Here is a 26616-nt window from a genome sequence, read left to right on the forward strand (position 1 = left end):
TAGATTATAGTGTTAAAAAAATAGTTAAATGATCAAATATACTTTCATATTTTACTTTTTTTTTCTCCTCAGGAGGGTGAAGTGCACATATCTTTTTTATTATCTAAGAGGTTAAGTACTAAGGAAGTAAGTTTTCTGAGCGTTAAATACATATTTTGTTGCATTCAAGAAGTTAAATGCAACATGTACGTAATATTTGAAGAGAATAAAGTGCATCTTAGCCTATAATTTAATTATTTATATAGAACGAATTTGGAGCGAAAATCGGATGGACGGATTAGGGATGATTTATTATCCTTTTGTTTATTGTTTTGTCAAGATAAAAAAAAATTTCTGGCTAGTCACTACTAGAAAAGTGCTAACAACGGACAATCTGATTGGGGAGGAAGTCTACAGTATCACACTTATACTATATCATCAGCAACAAATCAATCATATCTCTTTTCTTGAGAGAAAAATACAATAAAAATATTTTTCTATTAATTATGATGGGACGAGTGAATCGAACGAAATAATTTTATTTATTAGGGACGCCACGTCAGCAATATAACTGATATATTATAGAATTTTTCCTAGTTGGTGTTGGAGAAAATCCAAAATCTCTAAATATCATTAAATTTTATAATTACTCTCATTTATTATGTTAATTAATTTGATGAATTAAATTTGATTTATTTCTTCTTAATGCCACATAAAGGCATGAATTAAGTGGAATTAATGTTGGGAAAGTTGGAATCCCAACGTGCCATTCTCTCTCCATTATATATATAATGGATTGCACTGTTTATCTACAATGAACAGTGCTGAGAGAGAGATTTAAGTGAAAAAATGAAAGTAGAAACTTTATTTAATTCTTTATTTTATTGTGTTTTGATCTTTTTATCATTGGGTGTTGAAAGAGTCTCCGTCAACCTCCTTCACGATCGTGCTCGCAGGAGAAGGAATTCCGGTCGTATCTTGAGGTATTGTTTCCGGTTAATCCCGCACGTAAGGACGGGAATACGCTTTAGGGTACTGCCTCGCACGCTTCCGGATCAATTAAGTATTTATTTGGATTTAGCGATCATCTGTAAATTGATTTATTTATTTTCATAATAAAATCTAGTTAGATTTAAATCACAATTAAATTTCTGTGCGGCATTTGTTCCAATAGTTGGGACGGGTTGGCCTTACAAACGCAGTGTGCTCCCTTTGTCTGTCGGCTCTGAAACGGCACTTCGCATATTCAAGCATGCATTGCAGCCACTCAAAGGAAGTGCTGACCAAAACCGGCGCTGCTCCACTCATCCATCTCTGATCTGTTTTATTTACTCCGACTGGACTCTCTCTCAAGGATTAATTGTTGCGTCCAATCGAGGATGTCCCTCTCCCCAACTGCACGTCCCAGTTTTTGAGCTCTTCTGGAGTGCTCTTCTCTGGTCTGGTCAACTTGGAATGAGCGAAACCGAAGAATTTTTTAACCCAAGTCCACTGCTGTCAGTGCGCTCGCCCGATCAACTGTGATGGGAATCCTAAAGTTTTGGCACCCAGGAGCTGACGAGAAGACGAAGAAAATCTTTACATATTGTCTCATATATATATATATATATATATATATATATAAAATGTCCTAGTTTAAATTTTTGAGAACAATAATTATTTTATATTTTTTTATGTGATATCAGAGTTAATTATAAATCCCTTATTCTATGAAATCGTGGGTCCAACCCCACCTTGAACATTTATTATGGAATGGGTTAATCGTTATTTTTTTATCTTACCTATTAATTTTAGGTGCCTTTTATATCTATATATATTTTCTTGCTCGTTTTATACTAGGTTAGTATTTTGGATAATTTGGTATTAAAGTATGAGATTTTGAGCTCGAGTCTGTCACACTTCTAGCATTATTTAATTTTCTTCTATTTAATTAACTCTATATTCTAAAAAAAAAATCGAGCTTAAACATAAGAGAGAGTGCTGAATATAAAATATAAAAAAAATAATATTCTCTACAATAGTTTGTATTTTTGAAGAACAACAATTATTTCACATGCTTTGACAGGCTAAAATGGATTACAAAATTTATTTAAACTGTGGACCATTAAGTTGGCTATTTATACCTTTCAAAGATTTGATTTTATTATACAATGTTTTAATTTTTTTGACTTACGTCAGTCAAAAATGTGTCGTTTGTCTTTACAAATTTAATTAGTATATTTCATGCCATTCTTGTAATTATATATTTATTAAAATAACTAATTATGTTTTATAGTTAAGGTAAGTCCTATATGTTTTAGCCAAAAAAAAAAAAGGGAAAAGAATGAGTTGATGTAGGACCTTCACCAACCCAAATTCATCTATATTACTAGATGAAATTCATTTTCTATGCTAGATCCGACTTTCAAACCTACTTTCCTATGACTTTCAATTATAATAAAAATTAGCCCGGCATATTAGATAAACGATTTAATTAATTAATTAATTAATGTATAGAAAAGTTAATTAGTATCGTCATATGATGTGCAGGAAAAACTTCACTGTTGGATTTAGTGATATCAAATCATTTATTAGCCTATTTGATTCATTTGCTCAATTACTCATACAGTAGGGTACGTAGCCTGTAATTGGTTTGTGCTTTAGAAAACTCATAGGCATGCTGAGTTAAGGCTTCATTTGGAATTGCGGGGAGATTGTGTTATGTGTGGTAAAAAAGTACGATGGGAAAATATTCTCTTTGTTTTCGTATGTAATATTGCGTTCTGCATATCACGATTAGTTGGTTACGATATATTTTCTGCGATCCCACCGGAGAACGCAAAAACATATCCCTATATACTTTTACCCTATTGATGCCAAAAAAATTAGGCGGGAACGGTTGAGAAGTGGGGCATAACTTATACGATCATGGCTACAGCACTACCCCCACTATTAAAACTGATCAATAATGTGGGCTGAGAAGATATCACTATAAATAGTAATTCCAAAGCCTACAAAAGAGGTCTTTTTTTCTTGCGAACAGAAAACCACTTCAATTCTACGCATTTCTCTTGTTTTCTAGGAGTATTCTACTTATATTCTTTCTTTCTTCCCAGCATTTACTGTTTTTCTTAGGAATAGTTCTTAAGTTAAATTTCTTGAGTCTATACGCCATACAGGTGCATCCTCTTTTGTACGAATTTTCAACTTTAAAGTAAAATCTACAAGCATTCGGCTCTTCAGCCGACCCAAAAATACTGTGCCAATTCCTGACTTGGCTCATATAGCCGAACTGATTCAGTAGTAAAATGTACGAATTCGGCTAATCCGATCCCTCATTAGTCGAATTGCTTGATTTGTCGAAGGGCGCAAACTTCGAGGGTCACCATTTGTAGCCGTTCGGCATTCTTACACACTTCTCGAAGGGAAACTTTGACCGGGTCAACGGTCTGGGAATTCGGCTCGCAGCAATTTTTGGCACGCCTGGTGGGACTCTTGTTCAGGTAAATTTGTACTTTATTTATTACAAGTTATGGCTGACGACAATGCCATAAATCTCTGCAATCGAGTTGTTCCTCAAACATCAGGGAATGACCAAGCCAGTAAAACTGAGAACGTGAATGAGCGTTATGTAATATTACCGGTAGAGGGTGAGACTAGTGGTCAATCGGACCAGCGAGAGCCGAGTTTGGCTCAGGCGCTCGGACATATGACTCGCGTCTTACAAGTTTTAGACCAAACTAGTAATCGGAGCACCACCGCCTGGATGCAGTTTTAGCCGCTATCACGGCTTCTAATGAAAATATTGCCCGAATTGGGCAGTTACTGACTTGGAACGAACAATCATACGTAGGCCTATCAGGACCTGTGGGCACCCCAGTGTTACAAAATCCAGGAACACCGGCGATTACGCAGCCTCAGGTAACACCATTTCAGGGCGCTTATAAATCGGTGAATGCAAATACTGGTCAACAACCTGAAGTGGCATGGGGATTATCTCCTCCGCCACCGTTACCGGTGTATCAGCCCCAAAATATGGGGATTAAGGTTGGGGGGCAAGCCCCCAATGTGATGCAAGGTATGAATTCTGCGGCACAAAATTATGGGCTACCTCCAGGACAGAACCCAGTTCAAACACAGGCTCCTGTTCTTCCACCAGGGAACAATAATGAGTTGTACGCTCAAATTAAAAAAGCCATTCGAAATGCTTTCGAAGTGGGGGCTAGGCTGGTGATGCGGCTTGTATTTAGATTTTCTTATCCTACCAACATAGATGTAGAACATCCTTACACAACAATTTGGAAAGTGCCGAAATTCGATACATTTTTTGGTGATGAGACCGAAAATACGGTCAAACATGTGGCGCAATTCACGACCCAATGCAGGGAGGCCGCCGCAAACCCGTTTTTGAAACTTCGGTTATTTAACACGCCGTTAACTAAAACAGCATTTACTTAGTACACTACGTTACCTGCTAATTTCGTCTGAGACTGGGACGAATTGGAAAGAAAATTCTATGAATAATTTTATAGATCAGAACCGGAATTGTCGGTGGCTGATTAGCACAGTATCGACAAAAGCCAGGTGAATCGGTTAAAAAATATTTAAATCGATTCAAAACGACTAGAAGTCGGTGCTTTGTTAGGATGCCAGAATCAGAGTTTGCTAAGATGGCATTCAATGGTCTACATTTCATGATAAAGGACCATTTTGAAAATAAGTATTTTTCGAATTTGTTCGATCTGAGAGTCTGAGTTGCTCAATATGAACAATTCAGGAAAGAAAATAATGACGATCAGCTGCAATAGAGCCGATATAAAAATCAAAGCAAAGGTAAGGAGAAATCCTTGATAGAAAAATAATCGGTTCAAGAAGAGTCGAGCCAATCAAGTGAAAGTGAAGAATCGGCTGATAAAGCCGATGTATATACAACCAGAATGGTAAAGAGCCGCTTTCTTTAAGCGAACTAAGATCAGCGAAACTAAAGCTCAGGTCTCGGCTGTATCATTGAGCCGTTGAGTTGGCACCAATAGTCATCCGAATGTTCATTCGAAAGACTATTGGGGGGGCATTGTTGATGACAAAAAATTAGGCGGGAACGGTTGAGAAGTGGGGTGTAACTTACGCGATCATGGCTACAGCACTACCCTCACTATTAAAATCGATCAATAATATGGGCTAAAAAGACATCACTATAAGTAGTAATTCCAAAGCCTGCAAAAGAGGTCTTTCTCTCCCATGAATGAGAAGACCATTGCATTTTCAATACTTCTACTTTCTACATTTATCATTTTTCTAGGAGTAGTCTACTTGTAATTCTTTGACTTTTTCAACATTTACTGTTTTTCTTAGAAGTAGTTTTTAAATTAGATTTTTTGAGTCTGTATGTCATACTGGCACACTCTCGTTTGTATGAATTTCCAACGTTAAAGTAATATATACAAGTATTCGGCTCTTCAGCTAACCCAAAAATACTGTGTAATTCCTGACTCGGCTTGTACAAATGAACCGATTCAGTAGTAAAATGTACGAATTCGGTTGATCCGATCCCTCATCAGCCGAATCTCTTTATCTGTCGAAGGGCGCAAACTTCGAGGGTCACTATTTGTAGCCATTCCGCATCCTTACACACTTCTCGAAAGGGAACTTTAACCGGGTCAACGACGGTCAGGGAATTCGGAGCATGCCCCAACTTCATTTTATCTAATAGCGCTAGATAGGCCTCAATACCAAACTAAGCGTAAGTGGGTTGTTATGAAAAGAATTCACATTTGGCTAGTTAGTATAGAATTTTCATTGGATCGTTGATGCTAATTATTAATCCTAAAAATTCGAGCTGTTAGAAATATGCAGTTAGTTCACTTAAAGCGTTCAAATATAGCATCCACGGATCTCAATTGTGACTCGACCTAACCACTCTCACGCAATTTCAAATATAGCTCGACCCAACCCAACCTCACGTCATTTCGTTTGTGGCTCAGCTCAACTCGGTTTCCCGCCATATGGTAGAATTAATACTGACCCCTTTAAGCCAATAAATATATTCCAATTTGGATTAACCATGTAAGCCTTTTTGTGTTACTGTGATTGTATTTAGATTCTCTCTTTCTATTTTATTTATTCTAATTTGTACACTTGTTCCTTGTGGATAATTTAAATATATTATAGTATAGTTAATATCTCGATAGTGTGGGTTCCATCGTTGCCGCACTACATTGACGGCGACAATTTTGCTCTATTTAGACTTGAGAAGAAGACTTCGAGTTGTGGGACTGCCGTCGCTTTTTCATTTTGACAAAGTAGAGCAGCAAGACTTGAGTCTTCTCCACTCAGCCACTCATTCAACTCCGCTGGCAAAACTATTGCGTGCCTGAACCTAGTGTATTATATTATAGATGTTTCAAATTAATTATAGTTTTAATTTATTGAATGGTTAATATCTTTGGTTCCTTATAAATTGAACAGTGTCATCTTCTAAACTGTTAACTTTTTTTTTGAGAGATAAACTGTTAACTTTCAAACCACTAATTGGCACTAACTGTGATAGGTTTCCAAAATTTAATAATTTTTATATACGGTTTCAGAGTTTGGAATATTAGAAGAAATTTTTGAAAATAAATAAAAATATTTTGATCAATCAGAAATATATTAAATATATTTTAAAATTTAAAATATATATTACATATTAAACATTAATTCCTTAGGGGGTGTTTGGTTCTGCGTAGAACGAACTGAAAAAATATTTTCGGCATTAAAAATAATTTTTCGCTTGTTTGGTTCGATGTAAAAATATTTTTTTTCTTAAAAATGCTTTTACGGATTTGAGAAAAAAAATTGAAAGTTTCATTTTCTATTATTTTTGGCGAAAAATTAAAACTCAAGGTGTATAAAATTTTTTTCATTCATTTTTTTCGACCGAACAAAACAACTATGAATTTTTGCTCTTTCAACCAAAGAAATGTTGATAGAAATTTTTATTTTTATCCAGCAAGCCATAAAATATAAAAATTGGACCAAATGAAAAAAAAAATTTCACCAAAAATTACTTTCCACGGTTTTACGTTTAACCAAGCGGACCCTTAATATAAAAAATACATGCAGTACCAAACTAGTCCCTTTTTCTCATTATAAAAATCTCTCTGAAATCGTTATTGGCCTTAATTAACAGCATTTCAGAAGTAAATTCTCACAAACCTAATGAGCGCAGCAACCAAACCTGCAGTCATTAATCTCATGAGCATCCCTCCCTCCTCCAAACTCTTCCTCTCTCTGCAACTCCTCTCACTACTCTGCCTTCCCCTCTTACGGCGCTGCGGCGCCGATCAGCCGTTCTACCCAATCTGCGGCAACACCGACGGTAACTACACCGCCGGCAGCCCCTACGAGTCCAACCTCCGCCGCCTCCTGCCTTCTCTCGCCTCCGCAGCCCCGGCCTCCGACGGCTTCTCCGCCGCCGCCGCCGCAGGCGAGTCTTCCGACCGAGCGTTTGGCATCGCCCTCTGCCGCGGCGACGTCAACACCACCGACTGCCGCGCCTGCCTCGGTACCGCCTCCGCCAACATCCTGCAGGCCTGCCTGCACAACCGAACGGCCGAAATCTTGTTCTACTACTGCCTGCTCAAGTACTCCGACCGGAACTTCACCTCCTTCCTCGAGAACTCGCAGCAGCTCTTCCTGTGGAACGTCAACAACGCGACGTTCCCGGGGTACTACGCCGAGGAAGTCTACAACTTCGTCAACCAGGCGGTGGACACACTGCTGAGCGGCATCGCCGATGCGGCCGTGTCGAGCTCTAACTCCGTTAAGCTCTTCGCGACCGGCGAGCTGAGCATCACGAAAGGTTTTCCGACGATATACGGGATGGCGCAGTGCGTCCAGCACATCGCGGGCTCGGAGTGCCGCCGGTGCCTTCAGGGGCTCATCAACGAGACGCTGAAGTTGTTCGACGGGCGGCAAGGTGGCCAAATTCTCGGCGGCTGGTGCTACTTGAGGTACGAAGTGTTTTTGTTCTACTATGGGAAGCCGACGATAAGCAGGTTTTCTGTTGCACCGGTGAACCTGCCCATCTCGCCGCCACCTCCCGGCCCTCCGCAAATTCCAACTAAAAGTGAGGAGCTGCACTCCTTATGCCATTCTCATCTGTATATGCTATAAATAGTGTACATCTCACAGCCATGTAGGGTGGCAATTCAGCTCGTTGTTCGTAAGCCAGCTCGTATTCGGCTCGAAATGAGCTTGAGATCAAATCGCTCATTTAGTAAACGAGCCGAACACGCGCCGAATTTTTTCGGCTAGTTAATTTATTAAACGACCGAACACGAGCTGGGTCAGCTCGCCCGTGTCGGCTCAATAACAGCTCAAATATATATTATTTATATTTATATAATTTATTTAATTTATATTTATATATATATATATATATATAATATATATATAATATATTATATATATATATATATATATAATATTTTTATTATTAATTTTTAGTAAAATAAAAATATAAAGGAGCTCAATTAAAAAACCTCATTTATATCGTAAGTTTCAACTATTAGATCAAAGTCTAATGGATAAGATTTTATAAATTATTTTATATATATATATATATATATATATATATATAATAGTCCGGCTACTATATTCACGATATGTACCAAGCCTTTGTACTATTGATTTTCTACTGTTAGATCTACCCCATTGATCATTTCCGCCCATTAGATATACTATTAAACCCAAATAATCACCCACTCAACCCTAGGGACTACTATTAATTTAAACCGGACCACTATCAACCTAACCGGCACATATTTTCATCAATGGCCGAAAACTCAAATAGTAAAAGGATTTGGTACTATTGATAGTATAATAGCCTAATTATATATATATACTATATAATATATAGTAGGGCTAGAAATACTTTTACAAGTATCACCACGTGATACTTGTGTGTTTTTAACCCTTGATGGAGAGATGTGAGATTGAATGATGTATGGTACGTGGTGGTAGGTGGAATAGTGTTTGATGCCAATGGCTATTGTAATCAAAAGTAAATCCAATGGGTAAAAACGTGATAGCAACATGGGGATAATACTTGTAAAAAGTATCCTAGATCAACTATACAATATATATATATAATATATATTATAATCTAATCTTTTAACTTATTGTTCGTTGGCCAACTCGTAGCCAGCTCGTTGTCGCTCGTTAATAACGAGTCGAACACCGAGCTGAATTTTAGCTCGATACTTTAACAGCCAGCTCATATTCGGCTCGTTATTAAACGAGCAAATAAGAGCCGATCCAGCTCGCCTGTGTTTGGCTCCTTTCACCTCTAAACCAGCCATCGCTACTCTTTATGTCATTTTCATCTGAATATCAAAATATATGCTGTATAAATAGAGTTGACATTGTACGGTCACTCATCTAAGGATTTAGAAATTTCTTTTGAGTTTTTATCATTCAAGGACAAAAAAAAAAATTTAAAAAAAATAAAAAAAAATCTGATAAGACTATGTAAAGAATATCACGTTTTCGATGGATGAGGTGTTTGATTGTATGCTGCTATAGATGTACATATAGTATTACTTTTTTTATTTTTTAAAATATTAAAATTAATTTTTAAGCAGTTTGTGTTTTTAGAGAGGTGGATTTATTTCACAGGGCTGAGCAGGAGGGTTTAATAAGTGCCAACCTTTTTTTATACTCTATAAACCTTTTTTTTTCAAAAAAAAAAAAAAAAGACAATCTCAAACCTAACACACATTCCAATCAAAACCCTCGGTTCAAAATTAATGACTACCAAATCTTCTTTAAAATTTGTTCAAAAACCGAAAACAATTAGTAGGAATTGAATTAGAAGTAGGCGTAGGCATGGTTAAACTTTGGCTGAAGTACATCGTATAAATATTATTATTAGGACATATTGACAAGTATAATTGGTTTTCTACTTCTTCTCAGTGTCTGTTTACTGCAGCTAGAAGCAGTTAAAGTTTCTTCTACTCATTGGGTCTTTGAAGTTGCTTCTCATTGCTGCAAAAATTTTAGATCATTTAGAGACAGCAATGATAACATTATATTATTTTGTGGAGATGTCAGTTTAGAAGCTAGAAATAATAACACGTATAACGATCCACCATCAATATGCATGTTTTGTTTTTATTTTTATTTTTTTTTGAAAGAGAGACTATGTTATCCGTTTCATTTATTTTTAAAAAAAATAAAATTAGTTGAAAATATAAAATAATTAGACATCAAACTTGGGCTCTTAGATGTCAATCATCAAGCTCTTTGTCCCTTGCGCTAGGGACGGTCGATATTATCAATATTTTGTTGATCACTTAATTATAGTATTTTATTGGTAATATTTATTTTCATGCACAGGGCCGGAGAAAAGTAAGCTTCGCATTATCGTTATAGCTACATGTCTCACGGTATTCTTTTCTTGCTCCCTGTTGTGTCTTATGTGTATCAAAAGGCAAAGGCGCGCAGGTAAATTCAAATTAAGTGCTGTAAAGTGCTTACAAATTAATAGAAAATTTCTTAATCTAGGACTTTCTCTTTTGCATTATCCAGGAAAGGCAAAGTTGCAAATCACTCGACCAACTTCCACTTTTGATGCTGACGAAGTTATTAAGCTTTGGAAGAGCGAAGAAAGAAGCTCTGAATTTTCATTATTTGATTTCGATACCATCGCGAACTCCACGAACAATTTTTCTGTCGAAAACAAACTTGGAGAGGGCGGATTTGGGACTGTCTACAAGGTAATGAAAGTGTAATCTTTTTTTTAATATCCTTAAAGAATGAAAATGGCACTTGCCGAAACCAATTTCTTAACATTAATTGGCAATATTCATATCGAGTTTTGCTAGAATACTATGGTAGTAAACTGCTCGGTTTACTACCGATTTATTTTCGATGATAGAGCTTCCAAATTGATGATCGGCACCGTTAAACATGATCTAAACTATTTAAACTATCCGGAAATCAAATTTCACACATTTTTGATATTGTTCTCTTGTCCATCAAGTGAACAGAAAAATGAATGGCTGGAAATGAATATCCTTCAAAAAGTGATGATACAATTTTTATATTTGAGATCTAGAGTCTAGATCTTATTTTAAATAGTTTAAAAAAATTTTTAACAAAAATTTAGTTGATTTGAACTCTTCTATACCGTTAAACGAGCAAACGCACCATATCGGTCATTAAAATTATAGATTTTGTGACCCTTTGATCGTTCAGTTAGTGATGCCAAAAAATCATGAAATTTGGTTTCTAGATAATTTAAATGGTCTAGATTATGTTCAACGGTGCCGATCGTCGATTTTGAAGCTCTATCATCAAAAACAAATCGGTAGTAAACCGAGCAGTTTACTACCGATAGTAGCCCAGTCAAACTCTATTTATATCTGTATACAATTTCTTTTTTTAAAAAAAAAAAGTGTAATAGTGAGTAACACAACTAGACACACATGAATTCAATTCATAATGATAACTAATAATTGAAGTACAACTTTCTGAGCTTGCTCTTCCGTTAGAAGTTTTAGTTTTAAAATCTAGCTGCACTACGTGCAAATCTAATATATATATTGTTTCTTCTATTAACTCTGGCTTTGGAGGAGTATATATTTTTCCTTTTCTAAAATAGGATGAAGAAAAAGAAAAAAAATTTTATTTTTTTCATTTTGAAAACCTGGGCACGTACGATGGCATATAACAGGGCCAATTATCAGATGGACTTGAGATAGCAGTAAAGAGACTCTCCGCGCATTCAGGCCAAGGTCTAGTGGAATTCAAGAATGAGATTCAACTTATAGCAAAACTTCAACATCGAAATCTTGTGAGGCTATTAGGTTGTTGCATTCACAGAGAAGAAAAAATACTAATATATGAATATATGCCGAACAAAAGCTTGGATTTCTTCCTCTTTGGTTCGTATCAATCATTCTGCTCCAATTGCTCTTTTCTTCTCTTTCCACACTTTCTTTGTTATATTAGTTTGTCTGTCTCAGATCAAACAAGAGGACTATTAGACTGGCAAAAGCGCTTTACTATTGTTGAAGGGATAGCTCAAGGACTTCTTTATCTTCACAAGCACTCTAGACTACGAATTATCCATCGAGATCTAAAGGCGAGTAACATTCTCTTGGATTACGAAATGAACCCTAAGATATCTGATTTTGGCTTAGCTCGAATTTTTGGTTCCAACGAAACTCAAGCAAACACAAACAGGATTGTTGGCACGTAGTAAGTATATATAGATCAGCCTATTTATGTATCCACCACTACAAGATATTGCTTGTGTTGATATTTTTGAAATTAATTTGCTTCAGTGGCTATATGTCTCCCGAATATGCTTCTGAGGGTCTTTTCTCAGTCAAATCTGATGTCTTTAGCTTCGGCGTCTTACTTCTCGAGATAGTAAGCGGAAAAAGAAATGCTGGTTTCCACCAATATGGGAATCATCTTAACCTCCTTGGATATGTAAGTAAAAAAGATTAGAGCACTTCATTCTTATAATATTTTTCTGAAGAAATTATATATTATGGCATTTTAGATCATTTCATTTTCTGAGAAACGAGATTATTGATGTTCGCTTGAATTTCCTGAAGCATCAGAAAATTTTATGTCATTGGTGACAAAATTGTCACAGGCATGGGAGCTTTGGAAAGAGGGGAAATGGTTTGAGCTCATAGATCAAAAACTAGATGATAGTTTTGAAACATGTGAGATATTGAGATGCATTCATGCGGCACTTATGTGTGTTCAAGAGAATGCCTCCGATCGACCGACCATGTTGAATGTGATTACGATGCTGAGCAGCGATAGCACGAGCCTATCGGATCCGAAACAACCGGCTTACTTCAATGTGAGAATCAGGGATGAAGCAAAGATGGCGTCTGATTTCATCATGCCTGACACCGTAAACGAGATTACTTTTAGTGATCTGGAAGGCCGATAATGCTACTTCAATTTTTTTTTTTTTCTTTGTTTGTTTGTTTGTTTTTTTTTTTTTTGAGATAATGTCCATACCGGTATTATATATCGGTTGCCCTATTGTCATATAAGATACAATTGAGTTGAAAATATGGAGAAAATGTTAGTCAAAAAATATTGGCTGTACAATTACTCTAGAGAGAGTATTAACATGGTTGTAATTAATTAAGCATGAACATATCATGATGATCGCGATAATTTAGGCTAATTAAATTGGCCAATACTACGATCAAGGCGAGTAGCTAGCATAGCATCATGTAAGGTTGATATTGTTGAATATAAATATTAAAAATGTGAAATGATTCGGTACTTTATTATTAAAAATATAAAATAGATCTTAACTGTTGATTAATAGAGGGTAAAGATGTAATTTTAACATTTAGCAGGTAAAAGGGTTACATTATGCGAGGTTATTTTAGTAATTAAACTATGCAACATTTAAAGAAATTTTTAATTGATATTCTAAATTTATGTATTAATTTGCACTAATTTAGAAAATTGATTGATTACCCTAATTTAGGCATTAATTAAGCATTAATTTACGCATTTACTTTAGAAATTTTAGTGATTCTAAAATTTAGGCATTAATTTAAATTATAGGAATTTTAGAAGTAGTTCTATTTCTAAATACATTGAATTTAAATATTAAATATTAAATATTTAAAATTAAAAAAATTAAAATTTAAGTTAGAGGAATTATGTATTACTATTTAAAAAATTTGTAATGTTGATAAATATTTTAATTCAACATACTTAATACGTTTAAGAAAATTGTGAATTCATCTTAGACATCAATTTTGTATTACAAATTTTAAAAAATTGAATGTGGGCCAATATGTAAATTCAACATATTTAATATGTTTAAAAAATTTTAAGAAATTTTCTAATTTAGATATTAATTCTTTATCACTATTTAAAAAATTTAATGTGGATAATTAATTAGAAATATAGGGTATAATTCAAATTTATTCTTAGAATAGAATTGTATGGATAAAATTAATTCAAATTTTAATAGTAAAAATTGATCTTTTAAAATAATGAGATCATATATTGTAATTTAAAGTATAAGCTGAAAACAAATAAAATTTGAAGTTTAGAACCTACAAAGTAAATAGAAACCTCTAATAAATTTAAATAATGTAGTGCAATTTAAATTTACCAATAAATAGATTTAAACTGTATAATTTAAAGTTTAAACTTATAATAATAAATCTCTAGAGTTTTACTAGAGTAAACAAAATTAGAAGTGTAGATAAATTAAATAAATTTATATTGAACAAATCTAGGCTGTTTGTATATTTTATTAATTTGATCGGTCCAATTAATTTGATTTCTTAAATTGATTTTGACTTTTATCTTTAATTTTTTTTTATTTTTAGTTGATTTTTAAAATTTTAGTTTGTTACCTTTTGGTTTACAATTAGCTTCTTAACTTTTATTATTCATTTTAATTAAATTAGTATCAATGATTTAAAAACTAGATTGAATCGATTGATTTGACTGATCAGATTTTAAACTATTATATCAAATATCTGATTTCAATCTATTAAACTGAATAAGATTAAGAACAATCTGGAACCGTTAAAAATAATAAACGTTTTAAACAGAATGACATTTTAACAGTTAGAGCTAATAAATATTTTAAACATAATTTTAAGTATGAAAATTAAAAAATATTAGGATTACTGTTCAGAAAAAAAGGGTTAGGAATTTGAATTCGAACCCGACTAACCATCGCAAGACCTATTTCTGAACTCGACGGATTTCAAAAATCCATATCTAAATCCGAAACTGACCAATTTTCCGAAACCTAAAACCGAACCCAAACCCGAAGACTGGAACCCGAAATAATTATTTCTTTTTACCATATTTAAAAATATTTTATATTAAATTTAAAATTTTAAAATATAAATTCGAATATAATATTAAACTTTATATATGATTCGGATCGGATTCAAGATGGATATAGACAAAATCCATAGTTGGTCCACAAAATAATTTGAAACTTTTCTTATATGAAATGCCAAAATATGAGAGGAAAGAGAGAGAAAAAAAAGAAACAAAGAGAGAATAAAAATTTTGATAATATAATAGAGATAAAATGACTAAATTGCTCATATATTAAAAGACAAAAAGACCCTTTTTCGAGGTACTTGGTAACCGGTACCTCTTCCAAAGTGACCTGCTATTGCAGATCACAATTTTAAGAAAATTAAATCTGAACCGTTGAATGGGAGGGAATGAACGGTAACAGAAAAAAAAAAAAAAGTATAGAAGCATTACTCATAAAAAATACCATCGGCCTCTGGTAACTTTAAGTTTACTGAAAAATGTATTATTTGCATTATTTAATATTGTATCAAAGCATAAGGTCCTATGTTCGGATTCCGTCAGGCTCCTAACATTATTTAGTTTTCTTCTATTAATTAAGTTTATGTCTTTGGGTCTATGAAAATTTTTTAGTCCAGACATGGGAGGGTACAAAACAACCATTTTTTTCCAAAGCTTAGGCTACTAGATAATAGTATTCTTAATATTTATATTCAACAAATATTGGGCCACTGTGCTTTTATTTTTCTTTGAATCTAGTTTAGAACTTATTCGGCTATGTTGTATGGTGTAGCACAATTGAGCTTTCTCTTTTGCTTGACATCCTAGCAAATGAAAATCAAATAAAACTCAAATCATTATTTTTCTAAATTTTTCTTTTTTAGAATAGTTTTTTTTTGAGAAAAAGGTAGCGTGCTACCCACTTCATTCATTGAAAAGATGAATTATGCCATAAGGGTGAGGCAACCAGGGCCTCTAAGAGGTGAAAAAAAGAAGAAGGAGAAGAAGAAGAAGAAAACTACATCTCATGAAAGTGTCGATTAGCCGAAAGTAGATGTTTCCAAAAATTCGACAACTGTTTAACCTTGCGAACTGCTGTCAGGGAGTCCAGCTGGATCATTCTAAAGATCGTATCATTTCTGCTCTCCCAGATGACCCACCAATAGGCTGCTAGTTCCGGGAGCCTATTACACAAAGATTGCGAAGTTTTCCAACCCGTCCACCTATCCCAGATCGAATTAACGTCGACTCCCAATTCCGTAGACTGAACACCCTCCAAGGCCATCACTAATACGAATTTAGCAAATACGCATGCAGTAAACAAGTGATCAACAGTTTCCACTTTAGTCCTGCGCATCACACAGGCTGTGTCTCCGATCCAGCCTCTTTTTAGTAGGTTATCTACTGTGAGAACCTCTTCTTTAGGACGAGCTAGCAGAACACTTTCACTTTTAGGGGTATTGGAAGTCTCCATAACTTGATTGCTCGGGCATCCCTCGTACCCCCATATCGCTCAGTGCAGAATAAGCCGACTTTACCGTGAATCACCCATCTGGGTTCCAACGCCAAAGAATCTTGTCTGGGCTCTGCCCTATTCTGAAAATAGAGATCCGATCCTTAAGCGCAGAGAAGCTAGAACACAAACCCTGCCTATTAACCGAATCGCCTCCTAGAATCTTGCTCCAGTTCCAGCCATCACTCGTCAAATAATCCTTGACTTTAAGGGTGCGTTTGGTTTGAGCTATCCTGCCAGGATTACAGGCAATCCTGCCAGGATAACTGTGAGACCCCAGATAGTCCTATATATAAGATATAATAGGGCTAAACTCTTAACCCGGTTTAAGCATTTTGGGTGGTGGCTAGACCCAAGAGGTTAAGAGAGTTAAGTGTGCTAGGACGGGAGTAGTCCTAGGATGGGTGACCCCCTGGGAAGTCGAGGCGTTACAATAACTGTGTTTGGTTAATCCGCTATGTAATCTAGTCGTTAATGTAGCATTACAAATTGAGCAGGATTACATCGAAAATATTAACGGGAGGGGGGTCATGTATCTTACATTACTAAAATCCGTTAATACTACATATTATGTAAAATGATAATTTTACCCTCTAACAACCCTAATCTAATTAACAGCATTATTTTCATCTCTCTCTCTCGCCTTCCCCCCTCTCTCTCGCACGCCGCTTTCTCTCTCTCTCTCTCTCTCTCTCTCTCTCTCTCTCTCTCTCTCTCTCGCACGAACATGTATCATCTTCTATTGCGCCGTCCTCCCAGGTAATCATCATGATCTCCTTCCCTCCATTCGTCATTTTCACAAAAAATAATATTCAAATGACCACAACAAGGGCAATTTTGGAAAAAATTATACTTTTATGTTAGAATTACTAAATTTTATAAACTGAACCAAACGTATTAATACTATAAACACTGTAATATAGTATTATATTACTGCATTAAACCAAACGCGCTAATGCAGCATCAGTAGTAATCTCACGCCGAAATCCAAGATACCTGGATATGTCGAGATACTTTGTAATATTATATAACTCGAACCAAACAGGTCCTAAGGGTCTTGCATTCCATCATATTGTACACCTCCGGAAAATCAAGTTGTAAAGAGCTCACCCCACTCCAACAATCCGACCAAAAATCAATGGTACATCCGTTCCCCAGTTTATAGTATATTCCCCATTTAAAGATATCAGAAAGACTTAGAACTTCTTTCCATCAGTGGGAAAGAGGCCTAAAGGATCTTCCCTCCTTCAAAGGTCTTCTTCTACGGTAGTATAGGGCTTGAATAACCTTGTTCCACTATAATTGAGGCGCCGTGTGAAACTTCCACCACCATTTGGCAAGCATATCAATTTTATGGGATGCATTCTATGGGACTTCAGACTTTTAATTTTTGATTTAATTTTTTATTATTTTGACTTGGGTTATTTCTTTTTCCATGTGAATCGGAGATTTTATTATAACTAACAACCTAAGAACCATATTTGATTATTTTTCCTTGTTCATTTCATTTGTTGCTTCACTGTGGAACTTTAATTTTCCTAATTGACATACCCTTAGTTCTTAATTATTTAATTCGCTTTAGTCAATCTAAGGTTAGTATGATATTAGTCTCTTAAAGTTGAGTGGTCCCCTTAGGGTTGATTGATCCCTATTAAGTTATAATATTCTAACCAAATTAATTCAAAAGCTAAAAACTTGATAGCAAAAACGGACAAATACTATTAATAGTATTCTAATTCTAGTCCAAATATANCGGAAGTGTGAGATGAGTCTCGGCTGAGCCAGAGTCTGGATGACGGGCTAGCGTAGGGATGTCAACGAGTCGGATTTGGGTCGGGTTTTTAAAAACCCGAACCCGAACCCGAATACCAAGTTCATACCCGAACCCGAACCCGACGGGTTTAAAAAATCCATACCCATACCCGGCCCCGACCAAATACCCGAAACCCGAACCCGAACCCGAAAAGCAATGAAATGGGGACATCATCAAGGACCAAACAGTTACTTAGCTCACATGGACCCATGTGCATTTCAATCATTAACTTTATTTAGATCCTCTTAAAATTTAGCTCAATACTCATCAGGAATCATCATAATCGAATCGAGAAAGAAGAAGAAAAAAAAAAAGAGAAAAGAAAAGAAAAATAAAAGAAAACAAGAAAGTAAGGAAGAGGAAAAAGAGATCGAGGAGGAAGAGGAGAGGGAAGGGAGTCGTGAGATTGAGAGTACCGAGTACGAGAAATCGCGGAATAGTTCGACTTCGATCAGATGGGGACTGGAGACGGGCCGCGGGCGAGGCGTCTAGGGAAGCGCTGCGCGTTGCCGGACTGGGACGGGCAGCAGGGCGGGGGAGACTGCGGAGTCCGGACGGCAGATCGAAGGGGCGGCGTTGTGGGCTTGTGGCGAAATGGCGGATGGGGCGTTAGGGCGAAAATGGAATAGCGGATGGGGATGGGGCGAACTTGCAGATGGGGATGGGGCCAAAGGGAGTTAGGGTTTAGTGGTTTATTCTGGCCGTTGGATTAGGATCTAATGTATGAAAAGGTAATCAAAGAGATATATATATATATATATATATATAATATATAATAATATATATAATATGATATAATAATATATATATGCGTGTTCGTTCGGTCGGTGGTTCGGTTCGTCGGTTATACAAAATCCATACCCTGACCTCATATCCGTCGTTTTATTTTTAATCCCATACCCGATCCATACCCATTTAGCCGTAAACCCGCCCGTCGGGTGTTCGGTTCGGTAATTTTTGGTTATGCCCATACCGCATAGACATCCCTACTTTGAGGCCCTTTTAGTACTATAGTCAAACTCAAGCTCACAAACGACACATCTAGATAACCATCAAATCTTGACTTTTCACCGCATATCGATCGGCGGAACATGGCCTTCACAATATCTAACAAATCTCCACGAAACATATCAACCCATAAAACCAAATGAAAGTCTTGCGCAAACTCACTCTCCTCACGTTGCTTGGATCGAAGAAGTCATGCACAATTGAACTCACTTATAACGCTTTCATCAAAAATACCCTGATTTTCACGATATAACCTTCCAAGCACAGATAAGACCCTCATCACGCAGATCTCTCATAACAAAAATAGTGACTATCATGTGCTTTGCCAAGTGAAACGTCGATTCATCGCCAGAAATTTTTGACACTTTGACATCACAATCACACCTTAGCACATCTTGTTTCCTTAATTCTTCTAGAAGTCTTTTAACAAAATCCTCATTGAAAAGCATGTGCCTACCCAAGTACTCCGCCTCCGTCATTGACCAAGGACCACTAACGAAAGTTCGACTCCCACTAAATACACATACTGCTCATGAGAAAACATAACCCATGTTAACTTCTTACTCTCCACTCCTGTGAAATATCAATCATATGTCCAATGCACTCCAAATTCGTAGAACTATAATGAGTGAGAAATCGTATGTCCCTCAAATTCCCTAGAGAATCCATTTCAACTGCTTCCATGTTCACATCACCAAATGCCATCACTGCTACTAAACTGTGAGAAGTCGATTAAGCACACCATGGCCAACAAAAGCTGCCTTACATGCCCGATGATATATACCGTAAGGGCCACGTCTAGCCTTTTCATTTCGTGCTTGTGATTGCTTGATCCGACAACTTAAAAATGAATAAAAAATGAAGTAAAATTGTTTTGTGTTCTACATATTGAAGCAGTACACACAAAATCTTTCCCCCCTTATATATAACTTTTTGTAGAAGTCAAACTTTCCTATCTTTACTCGGTAGTACCTTTATTTTGCAGTATATAGTTTTTGAAACACCTAATCTCAGGATACTGTCTCTTGTATTCCCGCAACCACCATAAACCATTTGATATATAAAAGCAAAATACAGAAGGCTCCTATCATTAGTCCCTAGAACTATGATATGATAATCACTATTCTGATATCAAATCGATGAGGAGAATTGTATAAGTCAAGTTTTTTTATTCCTTAGACATACAAAGCAAGAATTTTCGATAACTCTCGATTAATCCTCCCGCTACTAGATGCTCCATATGAATAAATCACTACTCTTCTCTAACAAAGTTATCAGCTATCTACTTTTCTGTAGGTGCGTCTTCACAACATCTTAATCAAATGCTGCATCCTTCAATTTCGTAAAACAAATAAATTTCCATCAAAACCAGGCAATCCATACTCATGTGAACTTATTTTGCAATTCGTTTCACCTTGAACGATCTAACAAAGACACGCAAATCGCTATACCATTGAAAGGACAGACCAAGAGGGGCATTGTAGCGCAACCTCAACCTACACACATACATTGCATCAGAAAGAAGATCTTTTGTAGATGAAAAATAACCCGAGAACATTATAAACAACACAGATACGCAAAGATAAAATGAAAAAGAGAACAACAAACACAGATTACATATTCACAATATGAGTCAAACTATTCAGCAGCAAGACCTAGCCAACTACTTTTCGATTAATCAATAACACAAAAATGAAGGAGTAAGAAGATTACAAAAACTATCTACTCTATTTAATTTTCCATATTTTTTCTTTCACAGGTGCTAACACAACTCATATTTCTACAAGATTAATTACACAGAGTTATTACTCTAAAAACCTCCCAACAAATGAATGCTCTCTATCATCTCCATTGAACGATCTCCGATCATTTCTTGCTTATGATTTTCTGCTCAGAACAGTTGTTCTGGACCATTCCTAAACTTTATAAAACAAATTAAAATCAAATTGGATCAAATTTATCATATTCACTCGCGCATGAAATCATAACCAGTAACTCAACTGAGAACGATGGAGCACTGGTACTCTCAAATTGGACTACCAAAAGTATAATTAACAAAAATAGATTTTCTAACTCGAATTTTGAGAACTCTGAGGAACTCCGAAGGTACACTTGTTTGAGGACACTGAGGAAGACTCCTAAAACTCTTTTCAAGTATATCTATACTTAGATTTCAAAGTTTACGCCATACCACAATATCCCAAAAAACGTTAAACTTGACTTTTTTACGCGGATATCAACTTGGAACATGCTTACATAATCCAAACAAGCATACAATATGCAAAAAGCAGAAAAGTTGATGGCTAATAAGTCGTAAATGTTAAGAGTAGCAATTTGACATAATTAGTAAGAGATGAAAATTAATTAAATGATGTTAATGTAAATTAAAGAATCATCACACCTTACGCGAAGGTAGATCTAAGGATACGCTTTATACCCATGTTTACCGCGAAAACTACATCGCTTGGAAGAAAAATAAGTCAAAAAAATAGTAACATGAGACCCAAAGATTTGAAATAGTTTATATATACAGGTAATGTTTAAGATAAAAAAATTTAAAATCTCAAATGAAAAAATAGAATGCAAAAAAAAAAAAAAAAGTAAAGGTTAGATTTGCCCTAGATGATCCACCACAAAAAGAAAAAGAAATAAAATATATTATACCTTGTATATTCAAAAATATTTGGAATTATTCTAAAATCGAGAGTCCAAAAACCACTACAAATTGGACCATGAGATTCAAGAAGATATTTTTAGAAAGAGCGAAAAAAGAGAAAAAAAAAAAGAAGCAAGAAGAGAGAGAGAGAGAAACGAGAGAAGGTATGTCAGAGGCAGCCCGTTCTCCTCCTCTCTCTGTTCGTACACACAGAAGAGGATTGGTTCCTTCTTTCGGCAAAACAAAAAAAAAAAGAAAAAAAAGAAAAAGAAACAAAAAAAAAAAAAAAATAGTCAAGCACGATCAACGACGGGACACTACAAATTCGATGACACGACGACTACCGACGGAACTTCCACACAACTGAAGGTAATGCATGCATACAAATGGCGTAATGCCAATTTGTAATTGTCATAATTGGATCAACCACAACACTCGGCAATACGGCTGACATGACAAGAGTCGACCTAAATCCCACTTCACCGGCGTAGTTCTAATCCTATACTAAAAAGACCATCTCGATAGCTCGACATCAGTCAAAAGTTGATTGAGCGTCCATTAATTAGTAAATTACTCACACGATACAAATCCACATATTTGACAAAATAAAAGAAAAAAAGAAAAAATGATACAATTGATTTGCTATCTCGTGATAGCATTATTCAACATTCACAGACCTCGGATAAGACATTCGACTTCATCAATTCGTCATCTTCGGAAGGCAACTACGAACCACGATTGTGCATTTCGCGATAGCATGTTCGACTTCAATACCATTTCATACTCGGTAGCAGATATTTATACAAATCCGCCATCTTCGGACTACAGCAGCTTGACTTTAAATCGAACCTCATGTTTGAGACGGATTACTTAGCAACACCCTATAGTGCAAAAAAAATTAGATGACCGGAATTTGATATCGATTTGGATAAAAATTAATTAAGAATCAAAAAAAAGAGAACAAAATAGTTGACATTTAATAAAACAGCCTAATCATAATTACGTTATGCCCAATAACAAGATCATATCATCCACTAAAAAACAATAAAGTCCAAATCCAACCGACCAAAATCAATCCCCGAATTAGCCCGACAAAAATGCAAGCCCATAATCATATGCAGATCAGCCCAAATTAATCCAGCCCACCATCCAATATAAACCTACCCGTAAATAAACCCAAAATCTAAAAAGTCCACAAATATAAATCCGCAAACCAAATTTACAAATGAAACCCAAAACCCACACAGTTACAAAATAAAACAGCCAAAATCCAAAGCCATAACAAAAACCCAAAGACCAAACCAAAAAATAAAAACCTAAAACTCAAAGTCCACAAGATAAAATCAAGCTCCAAAAGCCCACAAATAAACACAAACCCACATGCCAAAGAAAATCAAAGGCCCAAAGCCCACCAAATAAGTCCCCCACAAATACAAAGTCCACAAATAAAATCCGAACTCAAAGCTAGCTACAAATAAAACCAACTCAATCTAATCATAAATAAAACCATCCCACCGAAACCCAAGACAAAGCCCAAAACTAACCAAACCTATATCAATCCAAAGCCTCAACCAACCAAATTAACCCAAATAATTTCACAACTTCCAAATGATCCCTATCAGAATACATTCAGAAGCCAATTCATAGTTCCCAAAATGGTCCTCCATATCATAAATTAATTCCATAAAGTAATGGGTTCAAATGGACCTCTAAAACCAATAAATTAATTCAATGAACCAATTTCATAGAGTTTCAAATAGGCCTCTATTAGAATAATCTTCATGAAATCAATTCACGGCTTCAAAATTCATATGACGTCAAATCGTTAACGAATTCAAATTTAATTATCATCAACTCGTAAACTGAACATTGACCATTCACAATTCAGTAAATTGAACATCGATCGTCAAGCTCACTTAAACCTAATTCAAAATTCGAATTCGACCATCAAATCATTAAACTAATATTGACAGTCAAGTCTAAATCTAAATCAAAATCAAAATGAGCATTCGGAAAGGTCATTAAAACTAAATATCGTTAATTCAAAATCCAAATTGACCATTAATCATTAAACTGAACATTTGACCATCAACAGGTCATTAAACGAATAATTTGCCGACAATCGTAACAAAATCGTCCGTAAGTGGTTAAACTAAATTCCAAATTCAAAGACCATTCAATGTAAACTGACCATTGACTCATCAATCCATTTAAAACAAAATTCAAATCAAATGGGACCGGTCAGTTTAAAGCTAAATAACCATAGATTCAAATCAAAATAAGCCGGCTTTAATTCGTTAAAAGAGTAAACTCCATTTCAAACACACTTTGACCATCAAAGTCGTTAACTGATAATTAATATTGAACTCTTTGGTACCCCGCAAATGTTAAACTGAGTAAACCATATCAAACCTTTTGACCACCAGTTAAATCGAGACATCAATCAAACCCTTTTAACCGCCAAGTCGTTAAACGATAAACCAATTTTCAAACTTCTGACCGCTAAATCGTTAAAACAAACAAATTAAAATTCAACCGCCAACCTATTTTATTCAACCTCCGTGTCATTAAACTGAGCGGCCGACCCCGATAACTGCACCAATTTATAAACATGATATTTTAGCTTCAATAAAATTCATTTACAATAATGGATACTCCTCTTAACCTTGTACACTGCAAAAAATATTAAATAAAAATTTATTTGGCCTAGCTTTTGTCTTTTTATACAGCATTACTTGGTCTCATTATAAGGCCTTAAACACTTGAATGTGTGGCAATTAACCACAAATCTGAACCTGTAGAAATCATAAACCTATAAGCTGATTAAAAGATAAATTAAAATAATTAACTAGTACCTGAATGACCCCTCGCCTTAGAAATACCAATACGGGCCAGTTCGTCACAAACAGACAAAAATGGCACCATCCGTTGCGTCATGCTTACCTTCATTTTGAGACCAATCAAATAAACTTATAAAACTCATAGTAAAATGTCGACCAATAAATATGCTTCATCCAAGCATAGCAAATGTCATACCAAAAATATCTCATCAACAAGCAATACAATCCGACAACATCACCCATCCGAATAAGAGCATTGGCACGATAGTTCAGAGTTAATCAGAGTTAACGTATTAAACTCGATATCCCTAATAAAGTACTGCTGAGAGTTGGGCATCACAAAACAATAACAAATCTCAATCAATTAATTAGAAAATACCTAAATCAAAACCAGACAATAAAAACAACAAACTGTCCCAGAAATAAAAAAAAAAGTTGAGATCTACTTAAAATGTACATAGTTAACGTCTACACACATCTACATAACAAAGTTTAAAAGTTCATAAAAATGTTAATTCATTAGTACAAAATAGAAAAAAAAAAAAAGAAAAAGAAAAAGAAAAATAAAACACAAAAAGAATCCCATTCCTCATAAGCCTTCCCTGAGGAAAGGAATAATGCCACCAAAGCGAGAATATGTAATCCACTGCAAAGTGTGTACCTTACATGCATCAAATCAATAAAAATCAGAAATTCAAACAAAGGACCAATTAAATCATGGTCAAATATTTCGAAAGAAAATAAGATTATTCCGAACTTCTCAATATATGAGAAGCCACTCTTCCTCCAACAACATGCAAATATGGTCAGAGTGCTTGCCCCTGTTCCAATCAAAAGTCCATAAACGAGAAAAGAAAATTCTGTCACATGTTACAATAAATGCAGAACAAATATGAACATAATACAAATTCCTCCAAAGAACTACTCCATATGGTTTCTTCCATCTCAGCTAGCAATGGTACATACTATAATGTACATACAAGAAGAAGCCAATCGAATTAAAACAAAAATAAAATATAAGTAGAGCTGCCGATGCACTCTTGAAGCACAAGAGATCGTCTCAATGCCTACTCAATTTCAATATGGCATTCGAAATCAATGATCCCCACTTATACCAGATATCTGATAATCCAAGAACGAAAATCATAGAATTTGAAAGCTATTTTCGCACAATCTATCAAATGCCTGAACGTAAAATTAACAATCTTCAAAAATACCCAGATAGTAAGATAGCTCAATCATATCCGGGTTCCCTGATCTTAGATCATGTATCGTCAGATATCAAGGTTACTGATGTATATCATATATGAAATCGATTCTCGATAAAAAAAATGAACTATTTGATTAATTGACACTTGCTTAAAACAAGCAACATCTACCCATACCACCGTAAAAATTTTGAGACCTCTGATACCTAGGACAAAGGTTCATATAAAAAATCTACGAAATTCTGGTACTTCAATACTCTAATTATTTTAACTATGAGTTTAATTCCTATCATCACAATAATGAATGAAGGCACGAAATCCCTCCACCTCTTCAGCATAGTAACTCTAATCCACAAATCAATTCCCAACATAAATAGACTCATCAATGTTTGCTACATAAAGTACCTGGCTCCTATTCACCCCACTCACAACGAGCTATGGAAAAACCTGCGCAAGAAAAAATATTGTGTTGCACAGATAATGAACTACAGAAGTACACAACATTCAGTGAAGAACGTCGTATCCAAGATTTTTACAACTTTAACGAAACATACCTTCAGTACAAATAGGAGAAAATCGGCGTCAGGAATTCTCTGCTTCTTTTTCGATCCTATCATTTCCTACAAAAAGAGCAATCCAATTCATGCGTAACATAAATCAGCTTAACTAGTAGTTGCAAAAAAGATCATCAATCTCATAATCTCATTCTCGGCCTTGTAACTGCAACATTAATTCCAAAAATCTCGACTATCAAAATACGCACCCAATCACTTAAACGTACAGATTAAAACACTCAC

The 26616-nt window shown here is 35.2% G+C and overlaps 1 protein-coding gene across 1 annotated transcript; it reads left to right on the forward strand.

Moving 5' to 3' along the window:
- Positions 7723 to 13042, forward strand: LOC109709374 (G-type lectin S-receptor-like serine/threonine-protein kinase RKS1). The gene is made up of 5 exons (XM_020231587.1): positions 7723 to 8065; positions 10528 to 10715; positions 11675 to 12201; positions 12288 to 12438; positions 12608 to 13042. Exons 1-5 carry the CDS (start codon positions 7819 to 7821, stop codon positions 12914 to 12916), a joined length of 1422 nt encoding a protein of 473 aa, XP_020087176.1. The 5' UTR covers positions 7723 to 7818; the 3' UTR covers positions 12917 to 13042.

Source organism: Ananas comosus, linkage group 1 (assembly GCF_001540865.1).
Source record: "Ananas comosus cultivar F153 linkage group 1, ASM154086v1, whole genome shotgun sequence".
NCBI lineage: Eukaryota > Viridiplantae > Streptophyta > Magnoliopsida > Poales > Bromeliaceae > Ananas > Ananas comosus.